Source organism: Corythoichthys intestinalis, chromosome 15 (assembly GCF_030265065.1).
Source record: "Corythoichthys intestinalis isolate RoL2023-P3 chromosome 15, ASM3026506v1, whole genome shotgun sequence".
Taxonomy (NCBI): domain Eukaryota; kingdom Metazoa; phylum Chordata; class Actinopteri; order Syngnathiformes; family Syngnathidae; genus Corythoichthys; species Corythoichthys intestinalis.
The window spans coordinates 35,175,728-35,198,555 of record NC_080409.1 but is presented as its reverse complement, the minus strand read 5'-3'; the positions used below and the strand labels follow the sequence as shown (position 1 = coordinate 35,198,555).

At 37.3% G+C, this 22,828-nt stretch overlaps 1 protein-coding gene across 2 annotated transcripts in view; it reads left to right on the top strand.

Annotated features, from left to right (window-relative positions):
* Positions 1 to 22,828, top strand: part of trim9 (tripartite motif containing 9) — a 39,154-nt gene that overhangs the window by 5,755 nt on the left and 10,571 nt on the right. For both annotated transcript variants that reach the window (XM_057859649.1, XM_057859648.1), the window contains exons 2-7: positions 2,663 to 2,758; positions 8,541 to 8,663; positions 14,737 to 14,847; positions 14,913 to 15,066; positions 15,343 to 15,488; positions 22,504 to 22,642. In XM_057859649.1, the coding sequence (XP_057715632.1) occupies positions 2,663 to 2,758; positions 8,541 to 8,663; positions 14,737 to 14,847; positions 14,913 to 15,066; positions 15,343 to 15,488; positions 22,504 to 22,642 (769 nt within the window). The remainder of the gene's footprint in view (positions 1 to 2,662; positions 2,759 to 8,540; positions 8,664 to 14,736; positions 14,848 to 14,912; positions 15,067 to 15,342; positions 15,489 to 22,503; positions 22,643 to 22,828) is intronic.

Genomic DNA, 22,828 nt, shown 5'->3' with positions numbered 1-22,828 from the left:
AGCTGACTGATTAGCTCGTTAATACTCTAACTTACTTCCAAAACTATGTGTCGAGACATAGACTTCATAATGTATTGACAGGACACGGGGCACGCCGATAAATAGGGGGCCTGCATTGTTAGCGGGGTCGTCAAAGCTGACCGAGTAGAATCACAGACAAAAAGCTTTTTTCGTTGAAAATTCTTGTGAATAAATGCTTAAATCCCCGAATTCTTGATAGATATGGATGTAAAACAGTCTCGATTTTTGTTTAAAAGCAAAAAAAACGTACAGTTGGTATTTATTTTATGTAAATATGTCGAAGAACAGTGCTAGTCTGTTAGTGAATGTAGCTAGCGGCCGCCTTATGTAAACAGCTTTTCCAGTGAAAATTTTTGTGAATAAATGCTTAAATCCCCAAATTCTTTACAGATACGGACGTAAAACAGTCTCGATTCTTGGTTAAAAGCAAGAAAAAATGTGCACTTAGCATTTATTTTACGTAAATATGTCGTAGTACAATGCTAGTCTGTTGGTAAATGTAGCTAGCGGCCGCTTTATGTCAACAGAGCTTTTCCGGTGAAAACTCTACTGAATAAATGCTTAAATCCCTGAATTCTTTATAGATATGGATGTAAAATAATCTCGAATCTTGGTTAAAAGCTAAAAAAAAAGTGCAGTTGGCATTAATTTTACGTAAATATGTTGAAGTAAATGCTAGTCTCTTAGTGAATGTAGCTAGCAGCCGCCTTATGTAAACAGAGCTTTTCCGGTGAAAATTCTTGTGAATAAATGCTTAAATCCCCGAATTCTTTACAGATATGGACGTAAAACAGTCTCGATTCTTGGTTAAAAGCAAAAAAATAATGTGCAGTTGGCATTTTTTTACGTAACTACGTCGAAGTACAATGCTAGTCTTTTACTGAATGTAGTTAGCGGCCGCCTTATGTAAACAGAGCTTTTCCGGTGAAAATTCGTGTGAATAAATGCTTGAATCCCTGAATTTTTTATAGATATGGACGTAAAACAGTCTCGATTCTTGGTTAAAAGCAAAAAAAAAAACAAAAAAAAAAAAAAACGTACAGTTAGCTTTTATTTTACGTAAATATGTCGAAGTATAATAATGTAGCTAGCGGCCGCTTTATGTAAACAGAGCTTTTCCGATGAAAATTCTTGTGAATAAATGATTAAATCCCCAAAATTTTTATAGATATGTATGTAAAACAGTCTCGATTCTTGGTTAAAAGCAACAACAACAAAAAAACATGCAGTTGGCATTTATTTTACTGGAATAGGTTGAAGTACAATGCTAGTCTGTCAGTGAATATAGCTAGCGGCCTCCTGATGTAAACAAAGCTTTTCCGGTGAAAATTCTTGTGAATAAATGCTTAAATCTTCCAATTCTTTATAGATATGGACGTAAAACAGTCTTGATTCTTGGTTAAAAACAAAAAAACATGCAGATGGCATTTATTTTACGTAAATGTGTCGAAGTACAATTCTAGTCTGTTACTGAAGGTAGCTAGCAGCCGCCTTATATAAACAGAGCTATTCCGGTGAAAGTTCTTGTGAATAAATGCTTAAATCCCCAAATTCTTTAGAGATAGGGACATAAAACAGTCTCGAATTCTTGGTTAAAAGCAAAAAAAAAAACATGCAGCTAGCATTTATTTTACGTAAATATTGTTAACTATGATGCCAGTGCAGTAGCGGCTAATTTCTCCCATTGATTTTTTTTTTCACAATGTTTCAAAATGTATCCATGGTACAAAATATATAATAATTACTTTGAATCCTGTAACAAATCACCCCTAAGACAATCCTTCCTGTTTGTATGCGGTACAGCTTTCGTACTTTTTCAACAGAAATCCGGCGTTAGATCGCTGCGTTTGTGAATAGCTCCTCTTGATATGGGCGACCTCCTACTTGAATGCGAGGTGCAGTGCATGACCGATCTGACCCGTCAATACCATTATTAAGTCTATGGTTGAGAAATATTGGAATACGTATAAATATCATGCAACCTGTATCATTGTTTTCCGAGATGTTCGTAAATATCTTACATTGATTAATTACAAAGATAATTATATGTTTTCATCCAGGACCACAGAAATTAGATTTGCAGTTGTTTTTTTTTAAATTTGGAAAAAAAAGATAAATATAATTATTCTTTATATTTAGTTTTTAAAATTACAACAATCATAACTGAAAAAGAACATTTGTAGGTTTGTTTTACATTTTAGCTTTAAAAAGCATTAAACCATATAATTTAAAAAAATGAAGAAAAATGGATGAATGAAAAATATTTACTCATAGACTTGATTAACTATTAACTTCTTCACTACCAAACATCATATCACAAGACATCCCTTTCTTTGAAGTGCCACAGAATATGGTGTTTACACTTAAGAATGATTATATTCCCATCACTCATCATTAAGAACATTTGTTTCTACTCTTTTTTTGTTTGTTAGTTATGAGCAGTTGAACATCATGAACAAAATTGTTATATGTCTTTGTAATGAATAAGAGCCTCAGAAAGAATATTCGGACAATTTTTCTGTCAACAATAACAACTAAACGATGACTCAACTATCAAAATGAATTGCAGTCGCCCTTCGAAGCAGGAAGAACAGAGGTACTTTCACTGAAGTACTGCCTTTGTTGTGCTGTGTCGACATAGGGTCAGCTGTCTCAGGCACTCAACGGGCTGTCGGAGCGAGCTGGTGAAGCCAAAGAGTTTTTGGTGCAGCTCAGAAACACCGTGCAGCACATTCAGGTAACACTTACGCCTCAGAATTGCTAATCCTGCTGTCATTCTGTCTACTGGACTGTATCATTATTTTAAAAAAAAATTATTTTTAATGTAATTTTAACCCCTATTTAAAAAAAACACACACACATAAACACATTTTAGGAATTTTTATTTCTTGTTTTGAGAAGTGTTTTTTAGACCAAGTCATTCTACAAAAGTTAGTAGAACATTTGTTTAGGAAATGCTATCTAAATTCCTAAAATGCATTGTTACTCATAAAGATCCAGGAACTTTAATTCCTATTTAACAAACAGTTCGTGTCGTCAAGAGGTTTAACGAACAATCAATTCTTGTTTAGGGAACTGTTCCAAATATATGGAGGAGAACGGGGTTGGTAGTCACACGGGTTGGTTGTCACAGTTGCTAAAACTTGACTACCAGAGAGAGGGGTTATCTGTATTGAAATGATCAGAATTTCGCCCGCCCCCACCATAATCTACAGCAGGGGTCCCCATCTGCCGGGCCGCGGACCGGTACCGGTCCGTGGCGTATTTGCTCCCGGGCCGCACGGAAATAATAATTTATTAACGACCGCATTCTGGCTGAATTAACCCTGTGCCCCTGCTTAACACACCAATATCCCTGTCTACTCTATATATAATACTACAGGATAGATCAGAATATCGTCATAGAAATCCATTGATTGGACTGCTAGCAGTACATCTTGTTTTGTGTATATAATATATCTATGTGCGCTTCTCCTTGATAATAACGTATTACTAGGCCGCGGCCGCAGCACAATTGTTCCCGGAAATAATTAGCCCCCACACGAGCAAAGATGACTGGAAAACAGACATCTTTGGAGATATTTTTTACGGCGAAAAGGGCACCTGACGAGCCAGAAGATGAGCCACGAACTGCGAAGGAGTGGATTCGTGACCTGTTTGTGAATAAACCAAGTGATTCGAGCATGTCTGTGCAACAGGACGATCAGCTTGTAGAGATCGCAAATGACGGCGAACTTAAACGTACATTTGAGACAACAGTTCTATCGAGGTTCTGGATTAAAATCATTCCGGAATATCCTGACATCGCTACGAGAGCACTGAAAACCTTGCTACAATTTCCAACATCGTATCTTTGTGAAGCGGGCTTCTTAATCAATGCTTAACGACAAGGCGAAGTCGTGTGCAGTTGTTGTGTGCAGCTAACATGGCAAGATGTATCTGAGGAGAACTTTTCTACATGTTCTTCCATGATCAAACGTGATTTAATATCCCTTTCTTTAAAGAAAGTTTGTAGTGTTTACTTTGGAATCGCTGCATTGGCGGCCTTGTTTAACGTTACGTGCATGCGCAGAACCACATCGTTGCAATTTTTGATGGGTTGCAAAATTTGTCAGAACACCGGTCCGTGAAAAAAAGACCCAAATAACACCGGTCCGTGGTGCCATAAAGGTTGGGGAACCCTGATCTACAGTACATTGTCTTTTATGGAGAGTGCCACATCAGTTTGAGGTATGAGGCAATACATATTTTAAGGTCATTTCAAAATGTTAAAGTCTTCACTATTCTTTTGACTGGCTTTTACACAATAGGTTTCTAGTTATGGAAGTGTAAAATATACAGGACAAAGCTTGATTCATATTCTCTCGCTAGCCGGTCTCTTGCTAATTTTGAGCCAAAAACAGGAGTTTGGGTTGGTTGTCACAATTTGGATGGTGATGGGATGGGGTGGGGTTGGTGATCCTGTCAGCAGTTCAAAAGATTTTTACTGTGTCTTTTTTGGGCACAGTGAAATTGTTTTCCGACAGCTCTCAGATGCCTATGTCGTATAATTAGATAAAATTAAGACACACACAGTTTAAGATACTAAAGCACAAAAGTGGTGAGTGTAGTCAGCAGGAGGTGGACCACATTCACTCTGTATACAGTGCTGGCCAAAAGTATTGGCACCCCTGCAATTCTGTCAGATAATGCTCAATTTCTCAAAGAAAATGATTGCAATTGCAAATGCTTTGGTAGTATTGTATTCATTGATTTTGCATGCAATGAAAAAACACAAAAGAGAATGGGAAAAAAATTCAATCATTATCATTTTACACAAAACTGAACTGAAAATGGGCCGGACAATAGTATTGGCACCCTTTTAAAAAATCATGTAATGCCTCTGTAATTTGTGTAATTAATAGCACCTGTTACTTACCTGTGGCACATAAGAGGTGATTGCAATAAATAAATAACACGTGCAGCCAGTTAAAATGGATTAAAGTTGAGTCAACCTCTGTCCTGTGTCCTTGTGTGTACCACATTGAGCATAGAGAAAAGAAAGAAGACCAAAAAACTGTCTGAGAACTTGAGAAGCAAAATTGTGAGGAAGCATGGGCAATCTCAAGGCTACAAGTCCATCTCCAAAGAGCTGAATGTTCCTGTGTCTGCTGCGCTCATTGTCATCAATAAGTGTAAAGCCCATGGCACTGTGGCTAACCTCCCTAGATGTGGAAGGAAAACAAAATTGAATAGAGATTATAACGAAACAATGTGCAGATGGTGGATAAATAACCTTGACTAACAGGCAAACGAGTTCAAGCTGTCCTGCAGTCTGAGGGTACAACAGTGTCAACCCGTACTATCCGTCGGCGTCTTAATGAAAAGAGACTATGGTAGGATACCCAGGAAGACCCCAGTTCTGACCCAGAAACATAAAAAAGGCAGGCTAGAGTTTGCCAAAACTTACCTGAAAAAGCCAAAAATGTTTTGGAAGAATGTTCTCCGGTCAGATGAGACAAAGTAGAGCTTTTTGGGGAAATGCATCAACATAGAGTTTACAGGAAAAAAATCGAGGCCTTCAAAGAAAAGAACAGGGTCCCCACAGTGAAACATGGCGGAGGTTCCCTGATGTTTTGGGGTTGCTTTGCTGCCTCTGGCACTGGACTGCTTGACCGTGCGCATGCCATTACGAAGTCTGAAGACTACCAACAAATTTTGCAGTATAATGTAGGGCCCAGTGTGAGAAAGCTGGGTCTCCCTCAGAGGTCATGGGTATTCCAGCAGGACAATGACCCAAAACACACTTCAAAAAGAACTAGAAAAAGGTTTGAGAGAAAGCACTGGAGACTTCTAAAGTGGCCAGCAGTGAGTCCAGACATGAATCCCATAGAACACCTGTGGAGAGATCTGAAAATGGCAGTTTGGAGAAGGCACCTATCAAATCCCAGAGACCTGAAGCAGTTGGCCAAAGAAAAATGGTCTAAAATTCCAGAAGAGCATTTTAAGAAACTCAGTGATGGATACCGGAAGCGGTTGTTCGCAGTTATTTTGTCTAAAAGTTGTGCTCCCAAGTATTAGTCTGAGGGTGCCAATACTTTTGTCTGGCCCATTTTTGGAGTTTTGTGTAAAATGATCATGATTTAATTTTTTTTTTCATTTTCTTTTGTGTTTTTTTCATTGTGAGCAAAATAAATGCAGATATTACTACCAAAGCATTTGTAATTGTAATCATTTTCAGGGACAAATTGAACATTATCTGACAGAATTGCCGGGGTGCCAATACTTTTGGCCAGCACTGTTGTTTGGTAAAACAGTATTTCGTTTTCAAGACTGCCTATTTGCTAACATCACTTTGTTTCAGAAAGTGAGTAGCTATCTATTTGACAAGATGATGTTCATTTCGGGACTAGGCATGTGCCAGTATGATATTCTGACGGTATGATAACCTCAAGCCAAAATATCACGGTTTCATGGTATTGCAATCACAGCTCTGAAGTATGTTACTTTGAGATATCTGTGTTTTATAACAAAACAAAAAAAATTCCATTGAACAGGATTTTTATTTTTCAAAACAGCAAATTGGAACATCAGTATAATGTTAAGTTAAAAAATATACAGTATATATACTGTATTCCAAATAGAATTGAAATAAATGCATTCCTTTAGGTGTACCTAAACCCACAGCCACAGCTCAACATAATTACCATCAAAACAAAAATAATTGAATTATTTTCCATAAAAAGCACGCGTGTATGACTCGTATCATTTTTACATTATACACACACCCTCTTTCTTAACATAGACAGTTGCCGGAGAGAAAAAAAACACATGTTTTACCACCGCTAGACACACCAAACACGCTGGAGTTAACTCTCATAGCCGGTGGGAAATGTCCATGACAGTGTTTACTAGAGATATCCTGATCGATCGGGATGCCGATCGATCGGGTCCGATCACGTCATTTTCAAAGAATCGGAATCGGCCAAAAAATATCGGACATACCTTTTTTAAATATATATATATATATATATATATATATATATGTATTTTAATTAAATTGTTTTCTAATTGTATTTAACGTTACGGATATAATATGTTACACTCATCCAGAGTCTTTAGTTCAGGCTTAAGATAGGGTTATCAAATTTATCCTGATAACGGCGGTAATTAATTTTTAAAAAAATGTATCACGTTAAAATATTTAATGCAATTAATGCATGCGCTGCATGACCCACTCACGCATTGTCGCGCGCAATCTGTGATGGCACCGTTTTACCTACAGTATACAGAGAGCTAAAGGGCAGCATAAAATGAGTAGAGTGAATTTTGGCAGCCTTAGGAGCGTTCTTTTAATTGGCTAAAGCCTTACAATCCCTCCCCCTACGATTAGAAATATCGTGGGAAGCAATGTGGGAAAGCAAGGTAGCAATTGATCTTTTTCTTAACAGCCTATGTTATTTCCCAACGCAGAGAAGATATATCAATTGGTAGCACCATGCACAGTCATGGTTGCTAAAGGAGTCTTACATCCACCCATCATGCATTTGGGCATGACCACAGTATCATTTACTGAAAGCTCAACAAATACACTAGATTCAATATTTAGTCGCAGTATACAAAGTCACAAGTCTCTCTATCCGTGGATCCCTCTCACGGAAAGAATGTTAATAATGTAAATGCCATCTTGAGGATTTATTGTCATAATAAACAAATACAGTACTTTTGTACTGTATGTTGAATGTATATATTCGTCCGAGTTTTATTCATTTTTTCTTAATGCATTGCTAAAATGTATATGATCGGGAAAAATTATCGGGAATGATCGGGATCGGATCGGGAGCAAAAAAACATGATCGGAACAACCCTAGTGTTTACTAACCTTTAATTTTGTAAAATTGCGAAATCATATTGGAGGTATTGCCTCCTCGGCAGCCACCCTCCGCAGACATGTTTTACATGTCTGTTGGCCCTCCTCTAATCAACGGCAGTCTGTAATTTTTTTTGTAGCGGAAGTATTCCCATACCAGCGATTTGGTTTTGTTCGATGTAGCACAGCTGACTCACTGACACCGAGCAACAACCGGTCGGGGAGGGTTGAGCCTTGGAGCTGCAAGCGAGGGATTTCTCCCTGCATTTTTGGGATACAAAAAATAGCTAATACCGTAGGGACTGTATGACGGAAATTTTTTGCGGTTTTGTAACCTTGACGTTTTCATACCATGGTATACCTTGAAACCAGTAATTGGCACATGTCTATTCCGAACTCAATCTAATTTTGTGTTGAATACCTCGTAATGAGTTCTTGATGTTCTGGTTTTTTGATGCAATATTAATAATAATATATGATATAATAATAACAGTAACGTTATAACGTATTCTCTTTCATGGTTTTTATTAGAACTTTTAGTTGTCTATCATCTAGGGCACAATAATTCAAGTTCAAATGCAAAATGTTGCTCTAAGATTTTTTTGGGGGGGGGTTAACGATTTTCTTTCCAAATAACTTTTTTACTTGTGTTTTGCATTTGTATCATCAGGAGAATGGCGTGGAGTTCGAAGCGTGTCTGGTGGCGCAGTGCGACGCCCTCATCGACGCGCTGAACCGACGCAAAGCTCAGCTACTGGCTTGCATCAACAAGGAGCACGAACACAAGCTCAAGGTAAAGGCTCGCATGCGCACGCAAAAATGGCGGACGTACTATCATGAGGTGCTCACATGGGACGGGGGATGGCAAAAAAATTGCAGAATGGGGCATCTGTTAGGATATCCAGTTCGGATTAGCCCCAGAATTCACAACTTTGAACTAAAATTAAAAATTCTCATTCAGTTATGGGCACGAGTCTAATTCTTTATTTCATATATTAATATTAATATTTTGAGTTTTTCATACGATTTGTATTTTTTGCCAAATACTTTTGTACTTTGCAAATTTACTTTTGTCAAACTTATTTGTATTTCATTGCTAATGCATAAGGATTTGAGATTTTTTTTTCCCAAATGTATTTGCTTAACCCTTCAATGCCAGCAATATGAAGCAATTGTCAGAGAATCACAAAATTTGAAAAATAAGGTCTTAATTAGGGTTGTTCCGATCATGTTTTTTTGCTCCCGATCCGATCATTTTAGTTTGAGTATCTGCCGATCGTGATATTTCCCGATCCGATTGCTTTTTTTTTTTTTTCTCCCGATTCAATTACAATCATTCCCGATAAATTTTCCCGGTCATATACATTTTGGCAATGCATTAAGAAAAAAATGAATAAAACTCAGACGAATATATACATTCAACATACAGTACATAAGTACTGTATTTGTTTATTATGACAATAAATCCTCAAGATGGCATTTACATTATTAACATTCTTTCTGTGAGAGGGATCCACGGATAGAAAGACTTGTGACTTTGTATATTGTGACTAAATATTGCCATCTAGTGTATTTGTTGAGCTTTCAATAAATGATACTGTAGGCATGCCCAAATGCATGATGGGAAGTGGAACCATGACTGCGCGTAGTGCTACCAATTGATATATCTTCTCTGCGTTGGGAAATAACATAAGGTGTTAAGAAAAACATCAATTGCTACCTTGCTTCCCCACATTGGTTCCCATGATATTTCTAATCGTGGGAAGAGGGATTGTAAGGTTTTAGCCAATTAAAAAAAGGCTCAAAGGCCGCCATAATTCACTCTACTCATTTTACGCTGCCTTTTATCTCTCTTTATAGGTAAAACGGCGTCATTACAGATTGAGCGCGACAATGCGTGAGTGGATCATGCAGCGCATGCATTAATTGCGTTAAATATTTTAACGTGATACATTTTTTAAAAAATTAATTACCGCTGTTATCAGGATAAATTTGATAACCCTACCTTAAGCCTAAACTAAAGACTCTGGATGAGTGTAACATATTATGTCTGTAACGTTCAATACAATTAGAAAACAATTTAATTTAAAAAAATATATGTATTAAAAAAAGGCATGTCCGATATTTTTTTGCCAATTCCAATACTGTGGGATGCCGATCGATCGGGACATCTCTAATATTTTGTTCTTATTCTTACATTTTACACAGGGAATATTTTCATTTACAGTTAAAGATATTTTATTATCATGTTAAAATCCTCCCAAATGCATGTCAACGTAGCTTTTTTTCCATCAAAGGATGCCACACAGTGAAAAACATACCCTGCATGATTATTGCATGCGGAGTGTGATCACGCTGATTTGCCAAACATTTTGTCTTCACACCGCTCGTAATGTGTTTGGTGGGAGGCACGCGTTAGTGTTTCCAATTTCATGCTTGGACACCGACGAGAATCAATGTTTGGCACGTGTAGGTGTTGTCAGCGAGCATATCAAAATCAATATATAGTACACGAAAGGCTATACAGCCAACACTAACTCAGATACCATCCACACTTTTCTGCACGTGTGTGCGCGCCTGTTTGTATGTCTGGAAGTGGGCCGGCCCATCTGCCAATGTCCAGATTAGCCAGATTGCTCAAGTCTTCTCCTACAGCACACACACATCTTTAAACCATACACGAGCCTGCATGTTTGTTGCTAGTATTCTGATTAAATGCACTCAAAATGTGTGGCTGTTTTTTTTGTTTATTATGGCCAGCTGAGATAGTGCTCCTATTTGAACAAGTTGTCAGAAAATAGTTGTAATTCTTCATATTCTTTCATTGTGTTTCAGGGTTCCACTGGCATGCCACTTAAAGCAACAATAGGCAACTTTTCAACCTTCATAAAATATTTTCATAAAATTTGTGATAATATTTCGACTGACAACTAGTTGGATGACACCTCTTTTATATCTTGAGGGTGTCTGTATCTCTTTCACCGACACTAGCATAGACTACATAATGTATTGACGGGACACCGGGCCGATTAATAGGGTGCCTGCATTGTTGGCGTTGCCGTCAACGCTGACCAAGTGGAATCACAGACAAAGAGCTTTTTTTCGTTAAAAATTCTTGTGAGTAAAGGCATAAATCCCTGAATTCTTTATAGATACAGTGGGGCAAATAAGTATTTGGTCAACCACTAACTGTGCAAGTTCTCCCACTTGAAAATATTAAAGAGGCCTGTAATTGTCAACATGGGTAAACCTCAACCATGAGAGACAGAATGTGGAAAAAAAACAGAAAATCACATTGTTTGATTTTTAAAGAATTTATTTGCAAATCATTGTGGAAAATACCAAAAGTTCATCTCAATACATTGTTATGTACCCTTTGTTGGCAATATCAGAGGCGAAACGTTTTCTGTAACTCTTCTCAAGCTTTTCACACACTGTTGCTGGTATTTTGGCCCATTCCTCCATGCAGATCTCCTCTAGAGCAGTGATGTTTTGGGGCTGTCATTGGGCAACACGGACTTTCAAGTCCCTCCACAGATTTGGGTTGAGATCTGGAGACTGGCTAGGACACTCCAGGTTCTTGAAATGCTTCTTATGAAGCACTGTGTGTTTGGGATCATTGTCATGCTGAAAGACCCAGCCACGTCTCATCTTCAACGCCCTTCCTGATGGAAGGAGATTTTTACTCAAAATCTCTTGATACATGGCCCCATTCATTCTTTCCTTTACACTGATCAGTCGTCCTGGTCCGTTTGCAGAAAAACAGCCCCAAAGCATGATGTTTCCACCCCCATGCTTCACAGTGGGTATGGTGTTCTTCAGATGCAATTCAGTATTCTTTCTCCTCCAAACACGAGAACCTGTGTTTCTACCAAAAAGTTCTATTTTGGTTTCATCTGACCATAACACATTCTTCCAGTCCTCTTCTGGATCATCCAAATGCTCTCTAGCGAACCGCAGACGGGCCTGGAGGTGTACTTTCTTCAGCAGGGGGACACGTCTGGCAGTGCAGGATTTGAGTACCTGGCGGCGCATTGTGTTACTGATAGTAGCCTTTGTTACTGTGGTCCCAGCTCTCTGTAGGTCATTCACTAGGTCCCCCCGTGTGGTTCTGGGATTTTTGCTCACCGTTCTTGTTATCATTTTGACGACACGGGGTGAGATCTTGCATGGAGCCCCAGATCGAGGGAGATTATCAGTGGTCTTGTATGTCTTCCATTTTCTAATAATTCCTCCCACAGTTGATATCTTTACACCAAGTGTTTTACCTATTGCAGATTCAGTCTTCCCAGCCTAGTGCAGGTCTACAATTTTGTCTCTGGTGTCCTTTGACAGCTCGTTGGTCTTGGCCATAGTGGAGTTTGGAGTGTGACTGACTGAGATTGTGGACAGGTGTCTTTTATACCGATAATGAGTTAAAACAGGTGCCATTAATACAGGTAACGAGTGGAGCCTCGTTAGAAGAAGTTAGACCTCTTTGACAGCCAGAAATCTTGCTTGTTTGTAGGTGACCAAATACTTATTTTCCACTCTAATTTGGAAATAAATTCTTTTAAAATCAAACAATGTGATTTTCGTTTTTTTTTTCCCCCATATTCTCTCTCATGATTGAGGTTTACCCATGTTGACAATTACAGGCCTCTCTAATCTTTTCAAGTAGGAGAACTTGCACAATTGGTGGTTGCCTAAATACTTATTTGCCCCACTGTACTGTATAGAAAATAATTTTGGAACATTTATGATTTGTGTTGTGCTGCGAGATTTTTTGCAACGTAAAAACGTGCCGTGAGTCAAAAAGGTTGAAAAACACTGCCATAGCAAACACCCATCGCAAGCATGTCAGCTGTCCTTCCTCCTCTAAGCCGCAGCAGTGTTTCTTTTCGGTAGCCGAAGTACTCCCATACTAGCGACTTTGTCATTTACGAGGGGAGCAAAAGCTCAGGTGCAGTGTCACCGATAGACAGGACAGAACACCAACCGGAGGGCGAGAGGCGAGCGCTGCCGCTCCAAGCCACGGATTTCTCGCTGCATTTTTTCGACATAAAAAATCGCTAATACCGGACTACGGTAAAGGAAAATTTTAGCGGTTTTGAAACCGTGTCGTTTCCATACCACGGTAAACCTTGAAACCGGTAACCGGCACATGCCTACTTGAAACGCGTGGCCATTTTGCATTAGGGGCAAATGAGGTGGTGGCCCACTCAATCTGGCAATCTGTCCTTTTAGTGAAAGAAAAAAACAGCATAGTGGCTGGTGTATGCCCGGTGTATCTCCTCAAATTCTGCCCAGCAACAAGTAATGAAGGACTCATGAGATGGAAAAGAAATGTGTGTCACAACACTTGTTTAGGTTGTCATCCTCCATGTTTCCTTTGCAGGATTTTGCCTCCTCTCGGCCCCCTCGTAGCCACGACCGGGTTACTGTTACCTAGCAACCCCATGGTCCAGCTCTATTCTGACTGTGTGTGTGTGTTCCACTTCACTCTATTTTCCATAAGAAAGCTCTACGGACAGTATCAAGCCTCCTCCGGCATAATGCAAAAACTGTTTACGCATTCCCGGACGTGAAACTGTCGCCTGACTTGACAGTTTTTAGGGCCTCTCACAATGGTTATACAGTAGCGCCTGGATTGGCGATCACGTTTGCAGGTCAAAACAGAATTCCCTAACGCAGGGTTGTCAAACTCATCTTTGACGTGGGACACATCGTCCTTCGGAAGGCTGACACAATCAGAATCACAATCGCAATTGATAACTATTTTGATAGTTGATGAATCATGGAGACTTAGTTGCTATGAAAATCTTTTTGGAGCCTCTTATTTGCAAATATTCTCTTTCTTTCTTTCTTGAAAAAACAATATATATGTATATATATATATATATATATATATACACACACACACATTCTTTTTTTCTTTTTTAACATAGTTTTTTTTTTTAATTAAAAGAGGCCAAAAAAAATTCTCTTTGTCTAATTTAAAAATATATATTTTTCAGTTTCTTTTGTTTTTTATTTATATATATATTTAAAGAGAGAAACAAAAAAGTTATTTAATTTAAAATATTCTCTTATTTATCTATTTATTTGTATTCATTCTTATTTACTCCAATGTAGCACTTTAAAACTCATCGTTTATAGACCTTCAGGTTTATCATTCTCCATTACTCAGTAGCTGGACAGAAAAAGTGGAAAAAATTGCAAATCTTCTCTTTCTTTTATGTGTTTTTTAATATATATATTTTTTAATTACCTCTTCAGACCCGCATTTTTTTCTGCTGGGCAAACAAAAAAAATCTGCGCTGATTTTTACTCTACTCAAACACCAGAACAAAGTGCAATTTTTTGGTCAGGGATATTTCATGCTTTTATTGGTTATTATTAATGTTAATGTGTTTTTAATGAGAAATGGGCACTTTACGTTATCCTTTTTGAAGTTGCGTTTGGTCAGCCATTTTGAAAGAGCCAAAATAGCAAAGAGGGCGTGCCAAATCTCATGATTTCATTTCAATGGGTAAAGTTTCATCCGATCATATCCCGGAAGTGGCAATAGCAACTAAATTCAGTGTGTTTATTGTTTTAGAGATGCGAACGCGTCATGTCCTTCAGCAGCATGCTTAGGTCTGAAAGGGTTAAAAAACACAAAAAGAAACAAAAAGTATCTTATTATTTTTTTCATTAATTTTTTTAAAAACTGTAAATATTCTTATTATTGTAATCCTCAATGTTTGAGGACAAAATACATTTTATTTTAGTGAGATCCATGATTTTACTTTCGTGGGCCACGCAAAATCATAGGACAGGCCGGTTTTGGCTGCTGGGCGGCAAGTTTGCACTTGTGCCCTAACTAAACAAAAAATTGTTTCCAGGTTGTCCGTGACCAGATCTCTCATTGCACGGTGAAGTTGCGGCAAACAACGGGTCTGATGGAGTACTGCCTGGAGGTGATCAAAGAGAATGACCCGAGCGGCTTCCTCCAGGTGAGAGGTTTGATTTACCGTGGTGACCGCTCTCTGACAAACTCTCCCGGCGTGGCGTTTGTCAGATCTCGGACGCGTTGATCCGGAGGGTGCTGATGACTGAAAGCCAGTGGGGCAAAGGGACATTGACGGCAAGGACGACCAGCGACTTTGACCTGACGCTGGATAGCGCACCGCTCCTGCAAACCATCCACCAGTTGGACTTTGTGCAGATGAAAGGTATGGCCTCTGTTGGTCCGGATGCTTAATAGCAGTGGTTCTCAAAGTGTGGTTCGCGGGTTCCATTTAGTGCATAGTTGCCAAACACAAAGCTAGATCTGGCCCGCCACATCATTCCGTGTGGCCGGGGAAAGTAAATTTTGTGCATCGAATTCATGTTTCTTGCAAAAAATGACTGACTGGTTGCCATCGACGGGGATAGACATCTAATCCGTTTGAACTGGGACGGCTGGCAGTCCAGAATCTGTTTGAGAACGACTACATTCTCATCCTCAGTGCCTTCAGCTCCAATGCTGCAGCTTGAAGAATGCTGCACAGAAAACAACAGCGCCACGTTGTCATGGAAACAGCCACCGCTCTCCACAATCGCCGCCGATGGATACATCTTGGAGCTGGACGACGGCGAGGGCGGACACTTCAGGGTAGGCAAATTAAGATATAAATGCTGAAATTCTTTCAACACTGTTGCTAACCACAAAAAGCAGCACCTACTCAGGCGCTTGGTTCAATTAAAGTTCTTCATCGTAATGACGGAAATAGAGGGCTTAGTGCTATTATTCTTCGTAGAGAAGCCCTATGAATAATTTCGCAATTATTTGTTATTGTAATTTGTTACAGAGTTCCTTTCTTGTCATATTTTCTGTGTACTATATTAGGTTTGATGTGCTAAAAAAATAAATAAATAGAAAAAAACACAAAAAGCACATACAAAAACCTGGAAAAAAAAAAACCCAGAAAGAAATCACAAAAAAAAAAACACCAAAAAAAAAAAAAAACCTCAAGCACCATGGAAAGTCTTGAAAAAAGAAAATACTTGGAAAATGCGAAAAACTTCAAGGCAAATAAAATGTAAAAGCACCAAAAAAGAAATTCCATCAAACTGTGGAAAAAATTGCCAAAGCAACAACGACAACAACAACAAAAGAAAACACACAAAGACCAAACCCTCGCCCAAAAAATTTTGCAAAACCAGATAAAACTGCAAAAAACAGACAAAAATCCGAATAGAAACAGAAAAAAATTGCAAACAATCACAAAAATGGATCATTTCTTGATTTGCTCATATTTCTCAGTATTTTTAAAAAGGATTTTATTATTTATTATCTTTTGTCCTTTCTTCAAATATTTTTTTCTGTACTATTTGGTTATATTTTCGAGTATTTTAAAATGTAAAAATAATATCCTTTTCTAACTAATGCGTTTTCTTATAGTTATTTACCAAATGTTTGTGTTTGTCCCTTGAATATTTCATACATCTATTTATATCAAAACTAGGGCTGTCAAAATTATCGCGTTAACGGGCGGTAATTAACTTTTTCAATTAATCACGTTAAAATATTTGACGCAATTAACGCACATGCCCCGCTCAAACAGATTAAAATGACAGCACAGTGTCATGTCCACTTGTTACTTGTGTTTTTTGGTGTTTTGTCGCCCTCTGCTGGTGCTTGGGTGCGACTGATTTTATGGGTTTCAGCACAATGAGCATTGTGTAATTATTGACATCAACAATGGCGAGCTACTAGTTTATTTTTTGATTGAAAATTTTACAAATTTTATTAAAACAAAAACATTAAGAGGGGTTTTAATATAAAATTTCTATAACTTGTACTAACATTTATCTTTTAAGAACTACAAGTCTTTCTATCCATGGATCGCTTTAACAGAATGTTAATGTTAATGCCATGTTTTGATTTATTGTTATAATAAACAAATACACTACTTATGTACAGTATGTTGAATGTATATAGCTGCCTTGTGTCTTATCTTTCCATTCCAACAATAATTTACAGAAAAATATGGCATATTTTACATATGGTTTGAATTGCGATTAATTACGATTAATTAATTTTTAAGCTGTGATTAACTCGATTAAAAAATTTTAATCGTTTGACAGCCCTAATCAAAACACAATTGTTTTTGTACTGTAATATTTTTGCTTTTGAATTCAAGTGTTGCAACGATTAATCTATTAATTCAAGTAATTCGATTAGAAAAAAGCTTCGAAGCAAATTTTGCTGCTTCGAGTATTCGTTTAATTAGAGTGGCGTTACAATGGTTTGTGTGGAAAGTTTTTGCATTTAGTTTTATTGATTTGGGAGGATACACTGCCCTCTAGTGGCATTAGTGTCAATCAAGACCAACATAGGTTTTTGCTTGAGCTAACATGTTTTTTTTATGCATTCATAATTTAGTTTATAGTGGAAATATGTGTTTGAACGATCTAAAAGCATTGTTTAAAAAAAAAAAAAAATTAAGATACCGGACTTTTGCTAAATGCAAGTTAGCCAGTTGTTCTTCTGTTGTACTTAGATCGTCATTTATTTTCCTTTTTTATACCGTTTGAGGCTAAACTCAGGTATTTCAATTTATTTCTAAATGATAGTGCAATTCTGCATAGTTTGAAGAAAAACCCGGGAATTTTATTTTGTATTCACATTGAATGCTCTGTTGAAAGTGCAATTTTAGCAAGCCTCTGTTTAACATCTCCTAAAATTTATTCTGCAGTGCATGAAATGTTCCTAATCCGATTACTCGAATACTGGAACTAAGTTGTTGATAGATTAATCGACTACTAAAATAATTGATAGCTGGAGTCCTAAATTCAACATTTTCTAGTTATAACATAATTGTAGTTTAAAAAAAAAAAATTTAATCATGTTTTCCCCCCAATATTTTAACAGCAGATGGTATTTTATTGGCATTTGTGTTTTTATTTTGAAATGATTTTAGTTTCCTACTTTTGTTGTTTTCTCATAATAATATATATTATATACATAATATATATTATTTCAATATTTGTTCATATATTTTTTTAAGTATTTTTAAAGACTATTCAAAATCTTTCGTCCTTATTGTCTTTACTTTTTTTTTGCTATATTCTCTATTATTTTTTAGAATTCAATAATATACATACAACTATTTTCCAATAATTATTTAAATTTTATGTATGTAGTTAAAATGGTTTTTTACTTGGTAATTTACACTGAAAAACATACATATTATATTTGTTCTCTAATTCTGTTTTCCCCCCAAATATTTTTATTGAATTTTCACACATTGATGGGGGGGATACAGGCAAACACAGCAAACATAAAAGGGACAGGTGAATAATAAAGTTCTAATGACACAGAACTACCTTCTTTGAAAAAGAGTCTAGATAAAGGTACTCTGCCCTTCCAGCCACAAACACAACAACAAACATTCACTCATTCACAACTTACCATAAAAAATTGAAGAGGTTAACTAATTAGGGAGGAAAATAAAAGAAAATGTCAAAAAAAAAAAAAAAAAAAGGAACGTTAAAGGGGGTGGGTTAGGTAGCTCAATGTTTTCCGGCTTTTATAGATATTTAATCTATGTGGAGTTAAAAAGGCTGCCAAGTTCTATCAAAGGCTTGCGGGGAACCTGATTTTTTTCAAGTCTTAAGTTCTGCAAAATTTCTTGGATCCATTTACTGTGTGTCAGTGGTGATAAGTGAGTCCAGTAAGAAAAATAAGCCTCCTAGCGAGTAGGGTGGTAAAAGAAAAGACTTCCGTTGATGACTTAGACAAAGCGGTTGAGGGAGATGTTCCAAAAATGGCAATTAGGGGCAAAGGCAGTTTTCCAAAAGACATTTAATTTGGGACGTCACCAAAACATATATTTTTGTTTTTAACTCTTTCGGTGCCATTGACAGTGATATGTCCAATCATGTGGCTCTGCTGTCAATTTAAATTACAGTGGTACCGCGACATACGATCGCTTAGACACACGCAGCACAGCATATTTTCTTGTGAGAGAAATCAACATGGGTTCCAACAATGTTAGTGCAGGTAGTAAAAAAAAAGTAAAAAGGTGATGCTTACCATTGACATGAAGATGGATCTCATGGATATGATAGAAAAATATGAGCGTGGGGTACACATCCGTGATATGGCTCAACAATCCAGCCGTAGACGGTCTATCTCGGCGGTCCTCCTCCGTTCGCCAGTCTATATAAGTTAAGGTGGTAATTATTATTGTGGAAACATCGCCAACGCCAGCTTTGTCAGGTTTCTAATCATTTATTCCATCACCTTGTGCAACACAGCAAGCCTAGTGTCCCCCGAAGCAAGTTAACAAAATTAAAGTAAAAAGGCTCACTCCGCCAAGTCAGCCACGCGATGCGTTCAGGTACACCACGCAAACACATTTGCCACATTAGAACACGTTTTTTTACATTATTACAGGTATTATTAATATTATTTATATTATCATTCCAATTTTTATTCATAATTTATTTGTTTTGCTCTTTTTAATTGATTTTTGCAATAGTAACATAAGTATTTATTCATATTTAGTAGGGTTGTTCCGATCATATTTTTTTGCTCCCGATCCGATCCCGATCGTTTTAGTTTGAGTATCTGCCGATCACGATATTTCCCGATCCGATTGCTTTTTTTTTTGCTCCCGATTCAATTCCAATCATTCCCGATAATTTTTCCCAATCATATACATTTTGGCAATGCATTAAGAATAAAATGAATATAACTCGGACGAATATATACATTCAACATACAGTACATAAGTACTGTATTTGTTTATTATGACAATAAATCCTCAAGGTGGCATTTACATTATTAACATTCTTTCTGTGAGAGGGATCCACGGATAAAAAGACTTGTGACTTTGTATATTGTGACTAAATATTGCCATCTAGTGTATTAGTTAAGCTTTAAGTAAATGATACTGTAGTCATGGCCAAATGCATGATGGGAAGTGGAACCATGACTGTGCGTAGTGCTACCAATTGATATATCTTCTCTGCGTTGGGAAATAATATAAGGTGTTAAGAAAAAGATCATTTGCTACCTTGCCTTCCCACATTGCTTCCCATGATATGTCCAATCATAAGGAGATGGATTGTAAGGCTTTAGCCAGTTAAAAAAAGGCTCCAAAGGCTGCCAAAATTCACTCTACTCATTCTACACTGCCTTTATCTCTCTATATAGGTAAAACGGCGCCGTTACAGATTGAGCGCGAAAATGCGTGGGTGGGTCGTAAAGCGCATGCATTATTTGCGTTAAAAATTTTAACGTGATACTTTTTTTTTTTAATTAATTACTGCTGTTTTTGGGGTAAATTTAATACCCTACCTTAACCCTTTTAGGTCTGGGCTTATTTTGTCTGATTTTGCATGCCTTTGAAGTTGCCTTTATATTTCAAAGAAAGAATTGTTTACGATGGCCTGGTTTGGTCCCTTTTTTTGTGACACCTTGAACTTCATGTCCAAACTGTTGTTTCCTTCACTGACCAATTATAAATCATCATTTTGGACCCAAAAAGACCAAAAATTCCAAAATCGTTTTGTCAAAATTTTTAATATTGATGTCCAATTGACAACCAAACATGCGTAACGAACCGTTTTGAAACTTTGTAATATTTATTCAACATGATAGGATGAACATTCAACCAAAAAATTTTAGAATAAATAGTCTTATATTTGACAATTCAACATAAACAACAGGTACAGCCATAGGCGTTTTTTGCCTTTATACATGCTCTAGTCAAAACAGGTTATATACAGCAGACCGAACAGTGAAAAAATATATACCATCTAACACAAAAAGTGTTTAGAGGCCATCTCTTTATGAGTTTAGGTATTGCGGCCCATCACCTGATGAAAACTATGTACACACAATCAAGCTTCTTGAACACACATTTATATACACAAATTGAGAAGACTGATTGTGGGAAAAAAAAAAAAAAAAAAAAAAAAATATATATATATATATATATATATATATATATATATATATATATATAACATTAGGGGAAAAAAAGTATTTTCAAAAATATTTACAATAAACAAGTTAAATTTTTTTCAGGCATGCCACTCCGAAAAGCAGTTTCGTCCTGGAATTCGACACAGGGCGACATCACACAGCCTCTTTCCACCCTTCCACCCTTCCATTTTCATTTCACTTTACTTTCATTGTCACTATAAATGTACATGGAAAAAAAGTCAGTATTTATGAAAATAATAAAGTATAAAATAAAAATATATACAGCAATAAATAATAATGGAAATCTACATGTATGACAATAGAAAGAATACCATAGCTGAATATGTGCTACATCCCTAATCTTCATATAGAAAGAAGATCACCACAATTATAAATTCCTGCCTTGGATACACACAGTGCACGTACGACTTTGATCTGATATGCACATTTTATTATTATATACACAAACACACACTTATATTGCATCAAAATTAACTTTGTCTTGCAATATCAAAATAAACTTTCAAAAGAAACTTTTTCAGCATAAAAAAAAAAAAAGTGAGTTTGCTTACCTCTGCTCGTCGATGGCGTCACCCACGTGTTCAAATCCGTCACTAACTTCACTCGAGGACTCTTCCGAAGAAGACGATGATGACGAATTTGGACCATCCTCTTCCTCAAGTTGATCAAAAAGCACAATTGCTTGCGCTAAATTTAGTTTTCCGTTCATTCTCAAAGTCACACAAAGTCGCTGCTCGATCCAAACGGCCGTCGCTCGCCACCTTGCTGCTTCAGAACACTCCTCCCTCTCGTTCGTTGGAACCTCGCACGGCGGTTATATTTATTAAAAAAACGCATTTTGTGCTTCCACTTAAATGACAATATCTCACGTTTTAGTTGGTCGATTGACTTCAGATAATAACGAGAGTAAACCGCAACTTCCACACTTTAAAACGAGACCAACCAACGGCATGTGGGTGACGTAATTAAAACGTGAGGGCGCTTCAAAGACGACGTGCGCTGAGGACGCACCGGCGCGTCCTTCGACTCTCAAGGGTTAAGCCTAAACTAAAGACTCTGGATGAGTGTAACATATTATGTTTGTAACGTTAAATACAATTAGAAAACGCTTTAATTAAAAAATATACTGTATATACATTAAAAAAAAGGAATGGCCGATATTTTTTTGCCGATTTCGATACTTTGAAAATGACGTGATCGGACCCAATCGATCGGGATGCTGATCGATCGGGACATCTCTAATATTTAGTGTAGGTTTTCAGGCTGTGGAACGAATTAATGGAATTATAATGTATTCTTATGCGAAAATCCTGCTTGACATACGACCATTTCGACTTACAAACAAGGTCCTGGAACGAATTAACTTCGTATGTAGAGGTACCACTGTAGTTTGTTACAAGTACACATCCAATCCAGTGGAGAGGGCTGGCAGTGAACGAAAAAATGTTCATACGCTGCCATCCCTCCCTCAGTTGGACATCTGTCGCTGTCAATGGCGGCCAATGATTTAAATTCAGCCTTTTGTTTCGTTCTGACATCATTTTACACACTGCCTGAATGTCCCCCTCACTTCTTGACTCACCGACAGCCGTATTTATTAATAGCCCAACGTGGGCCGAATCGACCGCGCAGCATCCTTTAAAGCGCTCTCGTGTGCGCCCCCTTCCAGGAAGTGTACGTGGGGACGGAGACCATCTGCACGGTGGATGGCCTGCACTATAACTGTACGTACAAATCCAGGGTGAAGGCCTTCAACGCCAGCGGGGTGGGACAGTACAGCAAGACCCTCGTCATGCAGACTTCCCAGGGTACTGAAATGTTTTTTTTTTTTTTAAATGCATTCTTGATAACATATTTAAATTTTGTGTTATGATGCAAAATCACGTTCAAATGTGATCTAATCTTTGTCAAAATCACACAGATGTAAAAACAATGTTTGCTTTAACTAAAACCACCCAAATATTTATAGGTTTTCATATTTTAATGAGGATAGC